The 21,293-nt window shown below is 46.0% G+C and overlaps 1 protein-coding gene across 1 annotated transcript in view; it reads right to left on the bottom strand.

Annotated features, from left to right (window-relative positions):
* The window catches only part of GABBR2 (gamma-aminobutyric acid type B receptor subunit 2), a 342,974-nt gene that overhangs the window by 128,678 nt on the left and 193,003 nt on the right, over nucleotides 1-21,293 (bottom strand). The window contains exons 6-7 of the mRNA XM_036261795.1: nucleotides 17,836-18,036; nucleotides 2,872-3,108 (exon numbers count right to left, since the gene is read on the bottom strand). Of these exons, the coding sequence (XP_036117688.1) occupies nucleotides 2,872-3,108; nucleotides 17,836-18,036 (438 nt within the window). The remainder of the gene's footprint in view (nucleotides 1-2,871; nucleotides 3,109-17,835; nucleotides 18,037-21,293) is intronic.

Raw genomic sequence — 21,293 nt, 5'->3', positions numbered from 1 at the left:
CATCAATATGTGTCAAGGAATTTCCCATTAAAAAGAAACTCATCTTCAAGCCGTGGCAAGCGATTCAGGCAGTCTGATCTAATTGCTCATCAAGTAGGGGTTATGAATTATTCGGCTTAGATGAAAGGGAGCACTTAGAAGTAGTTATGAATTAACTCCTGCTAAGATACCTCAGGCAAAATGCCGAGCTCTAGGATTATGCGAGACGGCAAGACGCCTCCTAGATTCTGTAGCTCTCTATCCAGCCGTTTCAGCTTGGGGTGCTATGAATTCATTCTCTGAAATAAGAAGCCACGTGTGAAAAGATGACCTGAATAAATGTGCCCCTGTTTTGAGACAGTTCTGCCACAGTGTTTGGTGGGACCCTGGGGAAATCCCATCCCTCTCTAAGTCTTGGTCTGGATTTGTACCATGAAGAGAAAGGCCCTCCAAGGTCTTTGGTTCTGTGTGTGTGTGTGTGTGTGGGGAGGGGTGGTTCTCTGGGATATTGGGTGGAATGAGGCAGGGACTATGGGAAGAGGGTAAACAGACAGGGCTCTGGGCTCCCCCTCTGTTCAACTGAGGAGCTCCTCTCTCCTCTGTATGACATACCAGACACCATCTGAGATTTTATAGAAAGAGGTTCTGAGGATTAAAAAAAAATCCTCACCCGAGGACATTTTTTTTTTGTTCAGGTAGAGCGGGAGGGAGAGAGAGGGAGAGAGAGAGAGAGAAACATCGATGTGAAAGGGACACATCGAGTGGCCGCCATCCGCACGACCAACCAGGGCCGGGGACAAACTGCAACCGAGGTACATGCCCTTAGCGGGAACCGAACCTGGGTCTCTCGGGACTGCAGGCCGACGTTCTAACCGCTGAGCCAAACCGGCCAGGGCAAAAAAATTTTTTTTTTTAAAAACTATTCTTCTGAGGAAAGCTGTTAAACCTTCCAGTCTGAATGTAGGCTGAGCTATAAACACCCATTTTGTTGGTTCCAGTGCACTAGAATCACCTAGAGGATTCGTTAAACCACAGCCTCTGGGCCCACCCCAGAGATTCTGATTCAGGGGGCCTGGGGCGGGGCTGGAGAATTAGCATTTCTTTCTTTCTTTCTTTTTAATCCTCACCTGAGGACACTTTTCCATTTTTTGTTCAGATAGAGTGGGAGAGAGAGAGAGAGAGAGAGAGAGAGAAACATCGACATGAAAGGGACACATCGAGTGGTTGCCACCCGCACGACCCAACCAGGGCCGGGGACAAACCGCAACCGAGGTACATGCTCTTAACAGGAACCGAACCCGGGTCTCTCTGGACCGCAGGCCGACAGTCTAACCGCTGAGCCAAACTGGCCAGGGCGAGAATCACCATTTCTAACCAGCTCCCAGGGCACACTGGGTGCTGCTGGTCCCGGTATACTTGGAGGATCTTTGACTTTAAGAGAAAGGCCCGCCTCCTCAGCTTGTTCCTTAGAAATGGGCCCCAGTACACCTTCCAGCCTTGCCAGCCTCCTTTCCTATGTTCCCCGCACACACGCACGTGCTTCTCTCTTGCTCACCACACTCCGCATATCTAAGGCACAGCTCACAGGCTGCCTCTTCCCCAGGCCCTGCCTGACCTTTCCCCAGAGGTCACAGAAACCCCTCTGGGCTCACACGGTTTCTCCCAGGGCGCTGAGCACCTCCTGTCATTTGTATTCAGGTCTGGCCTCTGCATCTGGACAGGGAGCCCACCTTACTCCCCTCGGTGTCCACACCATCGTCTGCCCCCCAGCACCTGCACAGGTGCTCAGTGCCTGGCCCACCGGCCAGCAGTGCGAGGCTGAGTGCACACACAAAGGAACACAAATGTTTAAGAAACGCACCGATCAACTTATCCTATGTACTCCTCTTAATACCCCAAGACAGACCGGCTCTGTAGATGACTCTTGAAAACTCAGGTCAGTACGTTAGCCATTTCAACCGATTCTTTAGACAAATTTTTCATATTGTCTGGGAGCAGAGTCAATGACAAATACATCAGGAGACAGAAATAACTACCACTTAGGTCCATTACAAGAAGGTAGTGTAACACAACAATTAAGAGCTAGACCCAATTCAAAGTCCAGCTCTGCTCTGATTAGATTTAGTACTTAAATGCTCTGAGCTCCAGGCTCCTCACCTCTAATGAGGATAATAACAGACCTGCTTTCTACGTATGACATAGGGATGCAATGAGACCATTATCAACAATAATAACTGCTAGCATTTACGGAGTGCCTACTGTGTGCCTAGCATTGGGCATACCTTATTGAGTCTAATCTACATAAAGTGCTTATCAGCATAGCATCTAGCAGTAATGAACATTCAAGAAATAATAGCCATTATTATCATTGTTAATTTTCTCAACTTCTGTGCAAGACATTTATCATTTCCCCCATTTCTCAGATGAAAAACTTGAGACAGTTGCATCCTCCACAAATATTAGCAGTTTTCACTCTGGGATGGCTAATCTTTACAATTACCCGACAGGATAGGTATTATTTCCATGTTGGGAACGAAAACTCGGTTTGGAGAAGGTAACCTAAAAGTGAAGGTCCAGGATTTGAATCTAACTTTGGGTCTAGAGCTTCTGTTACCCACCCACCCACGGCCGGTGCATTCCACTGCTCTGCGTGCAGTCAACTCAGTATGGGCTTTCTAATCCATGGGTTATGGAGAAGCCCTTTCCCAAAGTGTCAGAGAGCGTCACTGCACCTCCTGTTCTAGCAGCCCTGAAATCCTACAGCCCACAGGACGTTATGCAATGATCTGCGAGAATGGATCCAGTGCCAGAGGGTGTGTGACACAGCCCGCCTGGCCTTGGATGTCTCCAGGGGGCACTAAGGAAAGCAGAGCCTGGGGGCCTGGGACTGACCGTGACCCCGAAGAAGTTGGTCTCATTCATGGCGTTGAGGATGATCCTGCCCAGCGTGTGGTCCGTGTAGTTGAAGTCCTGGATCCGCTGGTGCCGGCTGCTGGCGTGCAGCGTCTCCATGGCCCTCTGCAGCGTCTTGGCGATGACCCAGATGCCATCGTAGGCATACCCGTGGAACTTGCTGGGCCCCACGCCTGACCGCTTGTTGTTGTACTCTCTCTCATACTGCTGGGGCGTCTGCAAAACAAAGGGTTGGGGGACAGCAGGTTACAGCCTGCAGGGACACCAGGCACACAGGGCCGAGAGCTGAGACTCTCCGAACGTCTAGGCTCTGTATGTGCATGATCTCCCTTAAGCCTCACAGAAACCTCACATGATAGGTACTAGCATCACCTTCATTGTACAAGTGAGCAGACTGATGCAGGGAAGCCGACTTGCCTAGCACCCCAGAGCTAGTGAGCGGCAGGGCTGAGATTTGAACTCTGGTATCTGACAAGGTTAGGGTGAAGAAATCATGGTCCCTAACCAGGGCTCCCCATGACATTTGTAGGGCCCAGGGCTACAGTGCCAGTGGAGGCCCCCATCTTTATGTCTAAATATGTAAATTACAGACAGACAGATCAACAAACTGTTCAATAAATAGCCCTTCTGACGTTCTGGAAGTCCAAGCCTGAATTCAGAACTCTAGGGCTCCTCAGAGCTTCAGGCTGGACACGGCAGCATGGGGCATGCTGGTCTCGCTCTGCGGTCCACTCCGGCAGCCCAGCCACGCGCACCTCCTCCCATTCCAGCATCAGAAGGCCTCTGACCACCCAGAGGCGCGGTTCACCCTGAAGAAGGCTGACCTAGGCAAGATGCTCCCTGGGCACCAGAAGCAGCTCCAGCCATTTGGGCAGGGATTTGGGGCATGGTCTAGGAGGGAGAGAGGTACAGGCTTTGGCTGGGCATATCCCAGTGGCCTGGTGGATTCTGAGCTCCATGGGGTCTGAGTGAGGCCCTCCTAGAGCATGGGGCATAGGGCACATCCCAGGTGCCCAGGTGTACGAGCTGTTCTGACCCAACATCAAACCCTCCTCTTTCCTCTTCCATCCTATAGCAGGATCTGTTAATAACTCGGCATTAAAAAAAAGTATTTTCTCCCATGGAACTGAATTTCATGAAAAAATTTCATTGGTGACATTAACATTCTGACTGTGGTCACAAAGTACTGGGAGTGTCCTTTTACTCGTCCCTGAAGCTTGCACATCCAAATGAATGCTGCCCCGGGGAACCTGTTACCTCAGCCTCTCCACGGCCTTTTCTCAAATCACTTCTGAACCCCTCTACCAGAACGTCATCAGAGCCATGGCTTAGTCTTTGGAAAAACCTTTGGGGCAAATCACACTTAGAAACCATCGATTCACTATCAGTTTATTCTGGGAAGGGCCTTTCGATGTGGTCACATATGCCCCACCCCTGCAGCCCGAGGCACAGAGAGGTCCCGAGATTTGCCCAAGGTCACACAGCTTGTGCTTTGTGTGTAAGCATGTGTGCACGCATGTGTGTAGCAGGACTGGTCCAATTCATCTCTGATACTTCTCTCATTTTTTACTTTTGAGGGCACAATTCCTATTTGAAACCACCCCAAGTTGCTTGGGGCCAGGTCTCGAGCATGGGAGGGTGGTGAAGCTGGGCCATCACAGGTTGGGTCATCCCGTGGCTGGGGCCCGTCTCCTGCACTTGGCTCAAGGTGCTAGCAGAAGAGGGTCGCTCACACAGGTGCCAGGGGACGGCCAAGGCCCTCCCACTGGGACCCTGCAGGTGAGGAATTCTGCCCACCAAATGCTGGTGCCCCAGCAACAGATCCACCTCCCTCTTTTTTGTTTAAGCTCCTGTTGGATGACTAAGGTTTCATCCCTGTGTACAGTTTTCCTCAGACATGCACCATGTCCAGCCATCACATTCTGTTCATCACTCAAAATACACAGCAGAAACTCCCGCCAAAGCAAGGGCCCTTCACGGAGGCTGCACCGCCTCCTGCCCAGCTCAGCCGCTTCCCACTGCCAATCACGCCCCACCCGCAGCCTACCCCGTGGGCCAGCTTTCCGCAATCATCCTCCGCCATCTCGCTCCTCCTGGGGGCGGGACGGTCCATTAGGAGGCTCTCTCTCTTCATCAAACCTTTTGGGTCCTTCGATCACATGGTCTGTTCGCACCTCAGGGCGTCTGCAGTAATGTTTCCGCTGCTAGAAAGCTGCTTCCCCAGTCTTCGCGTGATAGTCTTGGCATTCCAGTGCCGACACTGGTCACTTCCCAGGGACAGCTTTCCTGACCCACCCTTTCTGAAACCCCCTCACCCCAGGCATTCTCTACCCACTGGTTTTATCTTCTTTATTGCACTTTTCATGGCCTGCAATTTTCCTACTTACGTGTTTACTTGCTTATTGTCTGTTGTCCCAACCCCTCTCCCCACAACTAGAATTAGTCTCCACGGGGTCAGGGATGCTGTCTTGATCACAGAGGTATCACCAGAACCCAAAACAATACCTAGAGACCCTTTCTCAATTTCAGTTTCTCCATCCGAAAACTGAGAAGGTTGGACCAAGCGATCTAGACATTTCCCCTGAGGAACAGAGGCGAGAGCCTGGCAGTGTGTGAGGACACTGGACGTGGGTGCCGGCTGACCTGCTGTCCAGCCCCAGCTCTGTGGTTTGTTAACTGTGGCCTGGGGTGGGTCCTACCTCCCTTACTGGGTGGCCCTGAGGGTTCAGGGAGATGACGCATGCAAACCGCCCGGTCCAGTGTCCAGGACGTGCAGGTACCCACAAATACCAGCCACTGCTATTAAGAGTAAAGGTCCATGACTCAAACGTGGGTTCTTCAACCTGGCATCCAGACAGCCACTTGCCCAGATGCCCTGAAGACCCGGGACGGTGCCGAAGCCCATGCTGACGGGCCAGCGGTCCTCCAGTGGACAGCCTACCTTTACTTCCTCAACAATGTCCAATCATTGCACACTTAGGCAAAAGCATCCTTGAATCTAAATTTTCTAAACACACACACTGGTAGTTATTTTTTTCAGAATAAATTCCCAAAAGTATACATGCTGAGGCAAAGGGGATACAAAACATAAACACCATTCACGCCTATATAGATAAGGCTAAATTATTCTCCTCACACGGGATGTTAAAATTCCACTGTGTACGAAAGTACCCATTCCCCTGTATCTTTGATAACAGCAGGTACTTTAAGTCATTGTCAGTTTGTTAGGTTAAGAAAAAGCATATCTCCTTTTAATTTTAATTTGCATTTCTCTGATTTCTGATTAGAGTAGTTCCTTTCAAACATTAATGGGCAATTGCCATTTCTTAGGTGCATTTCCTTTTAATACCATGTTGCTGTGGTGGTAGTCACACATATACTGTTTTGATTTTTTTTTTTAAATCCTCACCCGAAGATATTTTTCCATTTATTTTCAGAGAGAGTGGGAGGGAGGGAAAGAAAGGGGGGGGGGGAGAGAAACATTGATGTGAGAGAGACACATCAACTGGCTGCCTCCCACATGACCCTGACCAGGCCTGGGGATCGAATTGCAACTGAGGTACGTGCCCTAGATCAGAATTGAACCTGCAACTCTTTGGTCTGCAGGCTGACGCTCTAACCACTGAGCCAAATGGGCCAGGGCTAATGTTTTGCTTTAATGCATCCTTGTTACTTTTCTATCTTTGACTATTTGGCTATGTTTTTCTTTGATGTTTAAATGCAATATGGGTCAATTTCTGGCTTATTCAGCTACTGGCGATTTTTAAAGTATTAAAATGATTTGAATTGTATTTCCTTAATTAATAGCTTTAGGCATAAAATGAATGTGGTCTCTTTGACTTTTCTCCTCCTGGGTTTTGCTCCTATGAGCTTTTCCTGATGCACACAGAGGCATCTGGGGGCTGCTGGTGTCTGTCTTTGAGTCCTATTTATTCAACCTAATGATTATATAATCACATGTCGTCTCTAGACCTCTTCCCTATCCAGGTCATGCCGCTGGGGCATCCTTCAAGGTTTCTGTGACCCTCTTAACATAAGAGTCCAGACCTGAGCGTGGTATCACCAGGAGGTAAATGAGTGCCAGTTTTAAACTTCCTTGGGGTTACTTTTTTTGAAGGGACATTAGGAGGATCACGATCATATTGTTTATTCAATTTGACCTTGGGGCCAACACAAGCCCCTAAGATCCTTTTTACATGTGTACTTACAAATCTATATCTTTTCTGTCTCAAAAACTGTCCTCCATTTCAGGGACAAGGGCAGAGTCCTTGGAATGGGACACAGGTGTCACTAAACCCTGAAAGGTGACCTCATTCTCCCTGTCTGTGTAAGCGCCAAGCTGAAGTGTCTGCTACCACCCGGCATCTCGGGCCATCCATCACTTCCCGGGGGAGCCGCACCAATCTCCCCTGGGCGAGCCAATGACACAGGACGAAACAACTGCTGGAGAAAAAGGAACAGTTGCTCTTAAAGGAGGCCTCGGTTTACGACAGGCAGAAGGGCTTCTTCCACTGTGAAGCCCACACTGAAAGCTGATTAATCACTCATTATCTGAGGTCAAGTGTGTGAGATGCTAAAAGCTCCTGAGAAAATAACTTTGTGCATATTTTCCCAGTTACCGACAGGTTGTGCTCCAGCATATTTCTGAAAGGCAGTTGTTGGGGCTTATTTTCCCACAGAAACTGTGTTATAAATAGTGGTTAGGTTCCCGGGCTAGCCCACACAGGCTTGCTAACCCCACAATGTGACTAAACCTTAGGGGCCTGTCATCCCGACAGAACCAAGCGGAGTCTTGCGTTTGGAGGAGGGGGCCCAAGGATGGAACAGAGAAGGAGGAGAACACATCTCCAACTGCCACCTCCTCGCCCCCTTCCCCCCGCCAGCTGTCGAACTGGCAGGATTCCCCCTAGAATTCCTTATAAGATGTGGGGACCACAGAGTCTCATTTGAAAGGTATACTTGGGGACGTTTAGTCTCCCAGTTCCTACGCTCCAGTTTGTACATCACCTGGGAGCTGGACAAAAACGCAGATGCCAGGGCTCTGCACTTTGTTTCAGGATGTCTGTGAGATAACTCATATATCTATATTTTAAAAAATATTCTAAGATTTCAGTTACACACAAATCAGTTACTATTGATTAAGTCCCTCCTATAAATTGATTATTGGATCTTTTCAATAACAACTTCCAGGTGCTGAGCTCCTTCTGTGACTCCTCCAGTGCTGGGAGCTCACTCTCTCTCAGGCAGAGCCCTGCACAGAAGGGATGTCTGATGGCTGTGGGACTACCACTCCCAATGCAGTTCATCTCTCTCCCTATAACTTACACCAGCATGTTGCATCCTCCTGCGAAGCCGCAATAAATGCCTGCTCCTTCTTACAGTGCCTCGAAGAGCTGAAGGCAGTGACATGCTTACCCCATCCCCAACAGGCTCTTGTCCTCCTTTTAAGTGAAATGGTCTCAGGTCAGACTTCTGCCTGGCTATGCAGACCAAAGCTGTTATGAAGACAGTTTGGAAGAGCAGAGTAAAATATAAAGAGATATCCAAAGGCATCAGAAAGCAACCAGGGCACCCAGGGCTTGAGGAGTCACGGTTCTGGAGAGAGGACAAATGCTTCGCGAAGAGTCCAACATTCTTTGCTGTTTGAAGCACTTGATGATTTGCAAGGCTAGTTGCAGGAACAGAAAGCACTGGTCAGAGTTTCCAGCAGTTCCATAGGAAAGGGAAAACAAAAACACTCTAGTTTATGGAGAGCAGAGCAGCAAGCCTTGTGATGCCTCTCGGAGAAAAGAAAGCACAGAACAGTGAGCCCGGTATTCAGAGTGGTATTCGCACTTGAAATATTTGGTAATAACTAAGCTGCATAAATCCAGAGGCTATGAAGCCAAGCAAAAAGTGGAGCTGAGGGGCTAAGCAAATAAGCAGAAGTGTTTGGAGTCTCATAGTACCAGAAAGGCACAACTTGGACTCGGGGGCCAGTAAACACCCCAGGATTTCAGTTGAGAACGAATACCAGAAATGAGGGCAAACTAAAATAGAACAGGCCTTACAAAAACAAAAGTCAAGCCTGAATCATTTAATTCCTGATTGGATTAAAGTGATCTGCTTCTAGCCTAGCTGCCTGCTTGAAGAGAAAGAAATCGTCTCTAGAGAAAGATAATATCATCTATAGCCTCTACAGATTTTCATATCCAAGTCAATTAATCAACTTTACCATATATACTAGGAGACAGGACCACATAATAAAAAGAAAAAAAGAAAAGAAGTGAGTTAAGTAAGTAATTTTGGAAAGAAGAAAGGTAGGATGTAGAAGTAGACCTACAGGTGCCCCAAATCTTGAAATTGAGATGGACTTTAAAATAGCAAGATTCATATGTACAAAAATAGATTAAAAGACACAGAATAGCACCAGAGAACTGGGAGCTATGAAAGAAAATTAAATGGAAATTCTAAAAAATCATCAGTAATACTTTCAACAATAAAGATAAATTTAAGAAATATAGTAACTGAAGTTAAGAACTTAATAAATAATGGAAGCAGCGTAATATACACAGCATAAAATAGGTAAGTAGACTGAAAAAATTTAGTAGGAAATACTCAGACTGAAGCACAGAAGGAAAAAAGGATGGAAAATAAAAAATGAACATAAACGATGTATGCAATATGTTGAAAATGTACAGCATATGTATAACTGATGCCCTGGAATGTGAGGACAGAGAGAATAAGCAGAAGCGATATTAAAGGGACATTATCCTTTAATTTCCCCCAACACACATCAATTCACAGATTCATGAAGTTCTCGAAAGCTCTGTGAATTCCAATCAAGATAAACACACACACACACAACCCTCATTTCAGCAAAGCATTGTAAAACTGCTGAGACCAAAGCAAAAACAAAAATCTTAAAAGCAGCAGGAAGAAAAAAAAAACAGGTGCAGTACCTTTAAAAGAGCAACAAAAAGCCTGTCAGCTGACTTAATAGAAACCACGGAAGCCAGAAGATAATGAAATGACATCCTAAAGCGCTGAAAGAAAATAACAGATCATCTAGAATTCTACACCGAGTTAATGTATCTCTTAAAATTAAAGGTAAAAGAAAGAAAATTTCAGACAGCCAGAAACTGAATTTGTCTCCAGCAAACCTATAGTAAAAGACCAAGAAGAGGTTTTTAGGCAGAAAGAAAACAGAAGAATAGAGGAACAGAAATGGAGGGAGGAATGAAAAGTAATAAAAATGTGAATATGTGAGTAGATCTCAGTGAAAAATTATATCAGGGCAAAGAACATCCAAGAAAATCTTAAAGAAGGACAACAAAGATGAAGGACTTACACTACCAGATATGAGGTCGTATTATAAAGCTTCATTATTAAGACTGCATGGTATTGGTTAAAGAGTAGGCAAAGAGACCAATGGAAGAGAACAGAAAGTCCACCAACAGACCCATACTACATATAGTCATTCAATTTACAACACAGGTGATGCTGTAGCATAGGGGGTAGGGAAGAAAACTGGTCCCAAATCAATTAGTTATTTATGTAGAAAAGAATCAATCTTGATCTTACCTCAGATCATACATAAAATTAATCCCATGTGGATTCTATATCTAAATGTGAAAGGTAAAACACACTTCTAAAAGACGAGATAGGAAAATGTCTTCATGAGCTTGGGTGGGCAAATATGGTTAAACAGGATACAAACATACTAATCATAAAGAAGACTAATAAACTGGATGACATTAAAATTCAGAATTACTGAAAAAACATTAAGAATTTCTGTTCATCAAATACATCACTAAGAGAGTGAAAAGATAAAATACAGAATGGGAGAAGATATAAGTAATACATACAACCATCTAAGAATTCATATCCAGAATATAAAAATAATTTTTACAAATCAATAAGAAATAGGCAGAGACTCCCAAGTGGAAAAATGGGCAAAAGTCTTGAGTAGGTGATTCATAAAAGAAGATATCAAAATGGCCAATAAAGAGATGAAAAAAATGCCCAACTTCATTGGTCATCAAGGAAATATAAATTAAAACTAAAATGAGATACCACTATACACCCACTAGATTGGATAAAATTAAGAAGCTGATAATGCCAAATGTTGGTGAGCATGTGAACCAACTGGAACTCTCAATCACTGCTGGTGGGTGTGTAAACTGGTACAACCACATTAGAAATCTGTTTGGCAGGGTCTACTGAAGCTGAACATATGCAGATCTTATGACTCAGAAATTTTACCCCTAAGTATGCACCCAATAGTCATTTGAACATATATTCACCAAAATACATCAAGTACCTAGAAATAAATCAAACAAAATATGTGCAAGAATTCTACAGAAAAAAAATGAGAAAACATTTTTGAGAGAAATTAAAGAAGATCTAAGTAAATGCAGGGATATACAAAATTAGTGGATTGGAAGACTATAATATGAAGATGTCGGTTTTCCCTAAATAGATCTACAGATTCAATAATATTCCAGCAAAAACCAGATCAGGTATGTGTGTATGTGAGCATGAACTGATAACCTGATTCAGAACTGTATACAACAATTCAAAGAGATTAAAAATAGCTAAGAACAATCATGAAAGAAAAGAGAGGCCTTATTACTAGTTACCAAGACTTATAAAGCTATAGTAATTAAGGAAAAGGTGTTTTGATGGAAAAAAAACAAAACACCAGACAAACAAACAGAAGAGAAAAGAAACTTTAGAAACAGAAACAGGTATCTGCAGTCACTTGACTTATGATAAAGGTACTATGGCAGCACAGTGTGGGAAAAGGCAGACTTTTCAATAACTGATAATGAGTCAATTAGCTATTCATATGAAAAAGAAAGGAAGAAAAGGCGCCTTGATCCTCACCTCACACCATACACAAAATCAACTCCAGGTTGAATGTAGATCTAAATGTGAAAGGTGAAACAATTTCACTTCTAAAAGACAAGAGAGGAAAACATATTCCTGACCTCAGGGTATGCTTCGTTAAAATAAAGAATTCGTGTTTGTTAAAAAATACCATTTAGAGGACTTCTAGGCAGCTGAAGACAATGCAAGCTGTGTATTAATCAACCTCCCCAAACTATACTAAATGGCTTTACAGCTGCAAAAATTCTATACGAGATCATACCCTCACCAGTAACTGAAGATGGGGAAGACCAGAACTCCAAGTCACTGTGAGCAAAGAGAAAAATGAACCAATTCCTCCCTGCAATCACTTATGCCCTGTGCAAGGCTTGTGGCAAATAGAAGTAAATTAAAAAAATGGGCAAACAGAAGATGGGAGCCATTTAAGGGAAAGGTATAATTAATATCAGCAAGATGAATCCACCCTAAATCTGAAGACACTAAAAAAGTAACTGGACAGATCAGAACATTTACTATAGAAAAGGGATTTCAAAGTACTTACCAAGAGATGTACGATGATGTTCAAAGCAATACTATCCATAATAGCCCAAAACTAAACAACCAAATGTCCCATTAAATAAATGTGTACAAACGGTGGAATACTCGATCGCAGTGAAAAGAAACAGATGTCTATGTGGGATAACATAAATTAACTTCATTAACATAATGTTGTGTGAAAGAGGCAAGGCCCCTAAGAGTATATAAACTGTATGATTTCATTTATTTAATGTTCAAAAACAGGCATCTGTAAAGTGATAGAAGTCAGAAGAATGGTTACGTTTGGCTGTGGGTATTGAATGGGACAAGGCATAAGGATGACTTTTGGGTTACTAGTAATTTTCTTTTTCTTGACCTGAGTGGTGGCTACATAGGTGTTCTACTTAAATAAAAACAATTATTTTTAAAAATCAGAAGTAATCCCAATTCTTCCGGCTATTCCTCACCTGACATAACTGAGTTATGGGCTCATCACCTCACTACTCCTTTTCCTACCCCTGAGGTTTCTATGCTGAAGAAGGAAAAGAACTACAGTGTGTTGAGCACTTCTTTTGTGTCTGGGACTTTGTAAGACACTTTCTTCTGTATGATCTCATCCCTAGAGCTCCATGCTCTTTGTCACAGAGCTCCCATGGCAGTGACGATGAGGTGGGTGCAGCGTGTCATGGGCCACTGGCTCTAAGTTGAGGACTTACTAGATTCGTATTTCCTCCTGTTCTGTTGATGAAACACTTGCGGGTGGTCGCAGAAGCTTCCTGCCAGAAAACATTACAAAACTCCTCCAGAGAATGAGCCTGTGCCTTTGATAGAGTGTTGGGGCTGCCTCTGCAGTCCCCACTGATTCCAAGGTTCTGTGAACATCTCCATCTGGTGCCTGGCCCAGCTCTGTGTCTCGGCAGGGGAACCGTAATGGGAAGATGTCCTTATCGGCAAGGCTGAGCCATCACCAGAATCGCAAATGCTAACCATGGAAACAAACTTAGTGGGACTTTGAAAAGTGAAAATGATGCATGTATGCATGAACAATGGACATGGACAACAAAGCTGGGGACAGGGTGGGGAGGGAGGGGTCAGCGGGAATCAGTGGGGAAAAAGGAGAAACATCTGTAACAAAAATAAACAAATTAAAAAAAAGAAAAGAAAAGTGAAAACGGACACTGGAAATCATCAGTGTCAACAGAGTCACGTGAGGGAGCAGAGTGGTGATGGGGAACCTCAACAAAGAGAAAAAGCCAGACATTAGAGCCAAAGCAAGTATAGGGGCGGTCATCATGAGGTTCCAAAAGACAGCTGAATGTGCTCAGGGAAGCCAGCGGTCTGCACTTGCTCCATCACTGGAAACTCCAACAGGAAGGGACCCGTGAACACCCGTGAACGTGCTCTGGAGGAGACCATGACCGTGTATTCCTCCTACCAGAAATCTCCTGGGCACCAATGCGGGAGCTGAGGACGGCTTGATGCTGGAGACAAGCATATGGAAGAGGGAACGTCGGAGAACGCCTGCCCAGAGGGAAAACTGTCCCACTTGATTCTGTGACTTTCTCTCTCAGGAGTCACCTTTATCCTGGGAGTCCAGGGTTTAACACGAAAATCATGCCCCCGCTTGCTGTGATAACCCCATACCGCATTTACATAGTCAGAGAACTTAACTTGGAAAGGACACCAGGAGTTATGTGGTCCACATTCCTCATTTTCAGTTGAAGATACTGAACCCAGGAAGAGAGAGTGACCAGCTGGGGTGGTGAATCAATTGGTGGGGATGCCAGGATTTGTGCCAGATCTCCCAAGCACCAGACCCGTATGCTCCTACTACGCCACTCGCTCCCAGGGGCCTGCTGAGATGCCACAGGAAGGGCTGATTTGGGCACGCTCTGTGCCTACGTGTGTCACAAGTCTGGAGGGATGGCATGGCAGGCAGGAAGGTGCACAGTGTGGGAAACTGGCAGTCTGGCTGCAAGTCCTGGACGCTCCCTGAGCTTCTGCAAGACTGTATCTATTTCACGGGGCTGCCATAACAAATGTCCGCTAGCTGGGTGGTTAAAACAACAGAAATGTATTCTCTCACAGTTCTGGAGACCAGAAGTCTGAAACGAAGGTGTTGGCAGGGTTGGTTCCCTCTGGAGGCTCTGAGGGAGAATCCGTTCCAGCCTCTCCTGGTGCCTGCCAGCAACCCTTGGGGCTCTCTGTCTCACGGGTGCATCGCTCCATCCTTCTCTGCCTTCACGGGACCTTCTCCCTGTGGCTAGTCTCCTGCCTTTCTCAGATGAGGGCACTTATTGGATTTAGGGACTACCCAGGTAATCACGGATAATCTTATCTCAAGATCCTGAAATTAATTAAATCTTCAAAGGCCTTTTTTTCCCCCAAATAAGATCATGTTCACAGGTTTCAAGGTTTAGGATGTGGACATATCGTTTTAGGGGTCACTACTCAACCTACTACAGGGATCTCGGGGGTGTCCCTTTTGCCCCTTAGCACCCCTATATGAAAATAGTGAGGATGGCAAGAACCCATTGACTTGGGATGGTTCTTCACGTTTGCTTGTCTTCGTGGACACTGATGGGCCCCAAAATACAGGTATCAACCCAGCCACCTGTGCCATGCTGACCACCATCCCCCGCAGTCATGAAAGATGCAAATTCAAATTCAAAAAACATTTCTCAACTCTCTAGAACTTCCTTTGACCTGAGACTTTTGAAGGCTGGTTGGGGAAGTTGGCTTGTGGTCAGACCACAAACAGGAGTGCTTTATTAACTCTGCGCCCCACACCTGGGGAGAGGGCATTCAACAGAGCAAGCGTGAAGGATGGCTGAGCCCCGGAAGGCTCGCGACAGGTACAGCCTGTTCAGGGCCAGGGTCAGGGGTCGGCGGGCGAGGCGCTCCCTTCCAGCGCGGAATTTACGAGGAAGCCACAACCCTCCGTAATCAAGATAAGTAATATTTTAATGAATCAAAACTAATGCAAAAAGTCTAGGATGAATAAAATATCAACATTTTAAGAAAAGAAAGAGCCAATCCTACAAGCGCGTGATTCAAATCACTTAGCTCACCCGAATCCTGGTCCTCAGGATCTTGTCTTTATTAAAAATTTTGATATTTTGCTCATCATGGAGTTTTGTATTAATTTTGAATTTAAAAAAATATTGCACTGCCCTGGCCAGTTTGGCTCAACGGTCAGCGTGTTGGCCCTCGGACCAAAGGGTCTCTGGTTTGATTCCTGGTCAAAGACACGTACCTGGGTTGCAGGTTCAATCCCTGGCCCCGGTTGGGGTCGTGCAGGAGCAACCAATCGATGTGTTTGTGTCACATTCGTGTGTCTCTCTCTCTCCCCGCCCCACCTCTTCCATTCCATCTAAAAATCAATGGGAAAATATCCTCGGGTGAGGATTAGCATCAACCACAGAAAATACGCCATGAAGATACTTTTTATCTTGATTACTGGGGGTTTGGGCACTCCCTTAAATTCTGCCCTTAGTCCCAGCTGTGGAACCTGAAAGGACCTGTGTGGGCCCGGAGGGACCAGTAGGGGGCATGAAGGGAGAAATTGTGAGTCCTGTGCAGCTGGAAGGCTCTGAGAGTCTGTTGGGAGGCTGGTCTACAGGACCTCCAGGATAGCCCTCAGGCTCTGACTCCAAGAGGCCGAAAAGCCGCAGGTGTCCCTGTGTGACTTCCATCATCCTGTAGTCCCGGGATGATGTAAGGAATGCTGCCTCTGGCCTCAGAGACTTTGGGGACAGGCACTGGGTCTCCTGGAATTGTGAAAGCTGCCTCAGGCAGCCTGGCTTTGCTCCCATGGCACTGCCCCAGCCTGGGAGGCCCGGGAGTGGCTGCCCACACTGCCGTGGAGTGAACAGCCCCAGGAATAGCCCCAAGGTGTCCCATTAACCGGCACAGCAAGATGGGGGGTAAGGTCAGCCTCCTCCCCAGCCCCTAATTTAAAAAAAGATCAAAAAGGAAAGCCAGTGACCTGGGAATAATTTGTTTAAAGTCGAAATACTTGCTCCAAGGAACTGAAAATATGATCTCCCCAAAATGCACAGCTCACACGTGTGCTCGCCCGCCCGGGCTCACAGCCACGCTCCTGAGGATGACAGTCGTGCCCCCTCTCATGGTGTCCCAGGGCCCCCACCCGGCTTCACGGACCACGTGTGTGATCACTTACATCCCTGAGCTTCCTTAAGTCTCTCGGTTTTAATTATTACACTATACGCCTGCACAGAATTTTTACCTTAGTTTTTGTATTTTCCTCAAATGTTATACTATTTTTAAAGTATTGGGTATCTCTGGACCAAGTATTTTCTAGTAAACTGCAAACTTTGACATTTTAATAATAACACTTCCTGAAATATAATGAGTTGTTGCTCATTATTCAGCATCTCAAAACCTTTTTAAATACCCCTTGATTTCGGTATGAAAGTATTTCTTTCAACCTCTCCTAACCTGAGTGTTTTTCTAGGATCTCTCAGGTGCCAGCATGATCTAAAGAGTGTTTACAAACTGTGTCCTAATGATTTGCCTTTTTTTTTTTTTGACAAATCAATAAACCATTCTTGAAGAATTGGCTCCAATTGAGATTAAATAATGGATAAAAATAATACATACATATTTTACTTTACATGAACTTTGTTCTTTAGATGAAACTGGGTCTGTGAGCACGCTAGAGCTGAGTGTAGAACTGAACAGTCTGAGCTCGGAGAAGACAGAAGAGAATGTGCACCGCCGCACCGGATTCTGGCCGGTAGTTAGCACTGAGAGGTGACTGCCACCATCTCCGCTGGGGCTCGCATCCCCCGACTCCCGATAACCCTCACTGATCGAGAACAGTGTATGTACTTCTGAAATACTTTTGCACGTGCCACATTGCCTGGTTCTCTTGCAGCCCGACTGGATAAGCAGGCCAGGGGTTCGGGACCCCTAGTGAAAACATACAGAGGCCCCAAGGACTTAAGCACCCGCCTAGGTCCTCCTCCCAGATGTGACAGTACCAAGGTGCCAGGCACCATGTTAGCCATCTTGCACAACCCGCTGTCGGCTCCCTTTTAGCCTCAGAGGAGGGCATTTCTACCACCGTGATGTAGAAGAGAAAACAGTGGCTGGGAGAGCTCAAGGTCACAGCTGGTAAGTGGCAAAACTGGGGTTCAAACCAGGCTGGCTGGTCTACAGCACGTTTCCCCAAGTCTACTGGAGCATCTTTCTTCTCCAGGATGCCAGGAGCATCGGTGTGTTTGAGAAATGATATTCCAGGTCTGCGGGGCACAGGACAAAACCGTAAGAGTCTCAGAGGCAACACTTGTAGTTGGTCCTGTAAAGGCCACAACTCCACCCCTTACATGTGCACTGTTTACCTTATTTGATGCACACGGTTTCTTAGCAGGGCATGCAGTAGATGGCTGGCTATTCCCATTTAATAGACACGTGAAGCTCAGAGAGGTCAAGTGATTTGCTTAAAGACACATAGCAAAGGGTACTTTTTGCCAACATAATCAGATAAGGTGATCAAAGGAGATGGATTTGTGGGCTGAGAAAGGCACTGACCTTTCCGGAGATGGTCTTGATCTGCTTGGAGCTCAGGGGTTCAAAGTCCACGCCAATGTAGCCCTCCATGGCCGTAAGCAGATTCTTCCGGAGACAACGGGATGAGTTGGCTTCTGTATGCACCTGCTCCCACCAGAAAGGCTCATACCAGCCTGGGATGATCCACTGGTATTTGCTACCGTACACGTTCTCATCATATGCCTGCAACAGATGGGTTGACCAAGAAGGCACCAAGAGTTAAACGTGTGTTCAAGGCTGTGTGCCCTGTGAGAGAGGTGTGTATGTTGTGTGTGTGTGTGTGTGTGTGTGTGTGCGCGCGCGCGTGCTTGGGTTGGGGGGGAGCGGGGGGGGGCTCAGTCTTCCTCTTACAGAGGATTTATTAATTTTTCTATTACTTTCTTGGTTTTTCCTCCTCGTTATCTGTTGAGAGACCCAAGGTAGTTTATGGATAACATGTATAATAGAATAATAAACACTGAATAAAAATTAAAATGTAAATATAAATGTAAATATAAATTATTACTGTTTACAGGAGGTAAAGGGAACAGAACACAGACAAGCCGACCAAAGCTTCTAACACTACATGTAATAAGCTGTATATTTCACCAGGAACTCCTGTAAGCGCAAGAGAAAAGGGTGACAAGATGATCTGCATAGCTCTTACGATCAATAAGGGAGAAAACAGCCCTGGCCTGTTTGGCTCAGCGGTTAGAGCATCGGCCCATGGACCAGAGTCCCAGGTTCAGTTCCCGCTAAGGCCACGTACCTCGGTTGCAGTTTGTCCCCGGCCCTGGTTGGGGTCGTGTGGGTGGCAGCCACTCGATGTGTCTCTCTCACATCGATGTTTCTCTCTCTCTTCCTCCCTCTCTCCTTCCCACTCTATGTGAAGATAAATGCAAAAATGTCCTTGGGTGATGATAAAAAAATAAATTATAAACAAGGGAGAAAACACACCATTTCTTCAGGGAAACAAAATGTTTTCTAGGCTTTAACCCACCCACTCCCCCACCCCCCGCCCCACAAATGCCTCATATTAGCCAGCATGCTATCAACAGCATCCCTACAACAAACAGATTTCATAAGGCTATTTTTGTATAGATTTTTACTAAAAGCTGAGATCATAATCTTAAAACACAATCCAGGGGAAGCAATTTTGCAAGGGGCCAAGAAAATTTAATCTACGTATGCAATTTATCTAAGATGCCTCCTGGCAAACTGAGCAGTCTCTCTGAGTCTTTACCCAAAGATCAGTGTGCATAAGTCCAATCCTAACAAAAGTCCCTTACATTTGTATGCTTTATATATATCTTATTTGTCATTCATGTTCATCCTTTGAGGTGGTCCTGGCAGAATTTATTATCCTCATTTTAGAAGTGAGGAAACTAAAAATCAGAGACAGAAAGTCGCTTTCCAAGGTCACACAGCCAGGGAGAAAAGTCAGGCCGGAACCTAGGTCTGCTGACCATTATGCTGCAAAACCACACTGCCTTCCTCCCATTAAAAAAAAAAATCACCAGACTGTTCTACTGGAGCTCTGTTTGGCTTTGGTTCTTATTGTGATGATTTTATATGAGGAAAAGCATACTTTTTGACAGCTTTGCTTCACCTATCAAAACTGGGTCCAGAATGAAGTTTCCAAGTAGATTCAAAGTCCATTTTTTGAAATTCCCCTCTAGTCTTAGCAAAATAAAATGAAACAAAACTTTCTGGCAGCCCCAATCATAACAGGTTGAGGCAAGAAGACAGCTCCACTTACTAGCACATTCAATAAGAGTCAACAGATACAGCGTGAGGACATGAGGTCTTCTAGTCAGGCACAGGGGCAGATTTCCATTCGTGTGCATAAATAAAGAATCCTACTTCGCAGAAATTCATTTATCACAGTAGAGTCTGGAACTGATTAACCGCGATAAACGAGGGCCGACTGTAATCTGAGGACAGAGACCAGGGGACGAAATGAAATGGTTTTCATTTTCTCTGCCTCTGGGAGGCAGCACTGAGCAGGAAGTGAGGAGCCTCGAAGGGATCTGCTATGGCAGCACTTGGACCTGCCAGGGTCCCATGAGGAATTGTTTCTGGTGAGTGAATTTCCGGAAAATGGAAGCTTGGTCCATTTGAATGACAACACACTTTGTTTCAAACATTAGTCGATTTTATGAAAAAAAATTGTCTATGACCTTCTGGTCATATATATATAGTCAAGCAGCACTAGATTCTCGGCCCCACACCAGCTGGGTAACTAGCACACAACGCCTTGGGCCTCACCCTTCTCATCTGCAGTCTGTGGAAAGCAAAGCCCATCACTGGCCTGTGTAACAGTTAAATGAGGTCCTATGTGCACCATGCCTGTCCCACACTGCACTCGGGAGCACATAGTTCCCTTGTGAACTTCGGTCATTATTATGGGCTGTGGCCAGTGATGCTCCTGGGGGTGAAGAAGACTGGTCCAAACCCCCAGGGGTCCTGGACTATTTTACTCAGAGTTTGGGATCCACTTCCTGTGGCTTTGTCTCTTTTCTAGCACTTGGATCCAGGCAGCCATGTTCCACTGTCACCACATCCCTCTCCTCACTTGGACTCTGCTGCTTTTATACTGCTATGGGCTTGGAAAGCAGGGACTGTGGAAATACGTGTGGAGCAAAAGTCAATAGGTTTTGAGTGAGGGTCTAAAAGGGAAGCAGACTGGACTTAAATACATCATCCACTGTCTAAAGCAACCGTGGCCAGCCCCTGGGCCTCAGTGCCGGTATGCCCACATCCAGAGAGCTGAGGTTGCTGGAACGTGAGCTCTCGGTAGCAGCTGGTATGCTTGGCTGTCTCCCTTACCAGATGGGGGTGCTCCTGGGAGGTGGAGTCTGCTCCCTCCAGGGTCCTCAGTGCTCAGCACAGTGCCTGCTGCACTAAGGTCACCCAACACATGGTTGTGGAGTGACGGAATGGACACATTTCCAGTTTACTTGGTCACCTTGGTTTTCATTTTCTCTGCCTCCGGCAGGAATGTGGTCTCAGGACCTATGGCCACCAAATGGGCCCTGCCATGTCCTAGCTCACCTTCTTTAGTCCCATGAACTGCTTCGGTTCCTATTAGCCATAGACTGGGAACCATGATGAGAATTTTTTTTAAAATCCCATTTCCTCTTTTATTAACTTTCCTTTTGCCTGCGCCCCTCCCATATAAGGACATTTCCCTTTAATATCATAGCTCACTGAAACAGTGAGAAACCCTCACATCAGTGCAGCAGTTAACAGGTGGGACGATGGTCTCCCTTCAATGGTCTTATTTAAGCCTCTCGACAACCCCACGAGGCCGATGGGACAGGGATCATTGCTTCCACTTTGGAGGTGTGGCCGCCAGGGACCGGAGACGTAAAGTGCACTGCCCCAGGTCACACAGCTGGTGCAGCTAAAGCCAGAACCCAGGTCACAGTGCTGGAGGACCGAGACCAGACCACCGCGGA

The sequence above is a fragment of the Molossus molossus genome, unplaced genomic scaffold (assembly GCF_014108415.1).
Source record: "Molossus molossus isolate mMolMol1 unplaced genomic scaffold, mMolMol1.p scaffold_m16_p_14, whole genome shotgun sequence".
Classification (NCBI taxonomy): domain Eukaryota; kingdom Metazoa; phylum Chordata; class Mammalia; order Chiroptera; family Molossidae; genus Molossus; species Molossus molossus.
Note: the sequence above shows the minus strand (reverse complement) of the source record. Positions and strands in the feature narration are given on the sequence as shown.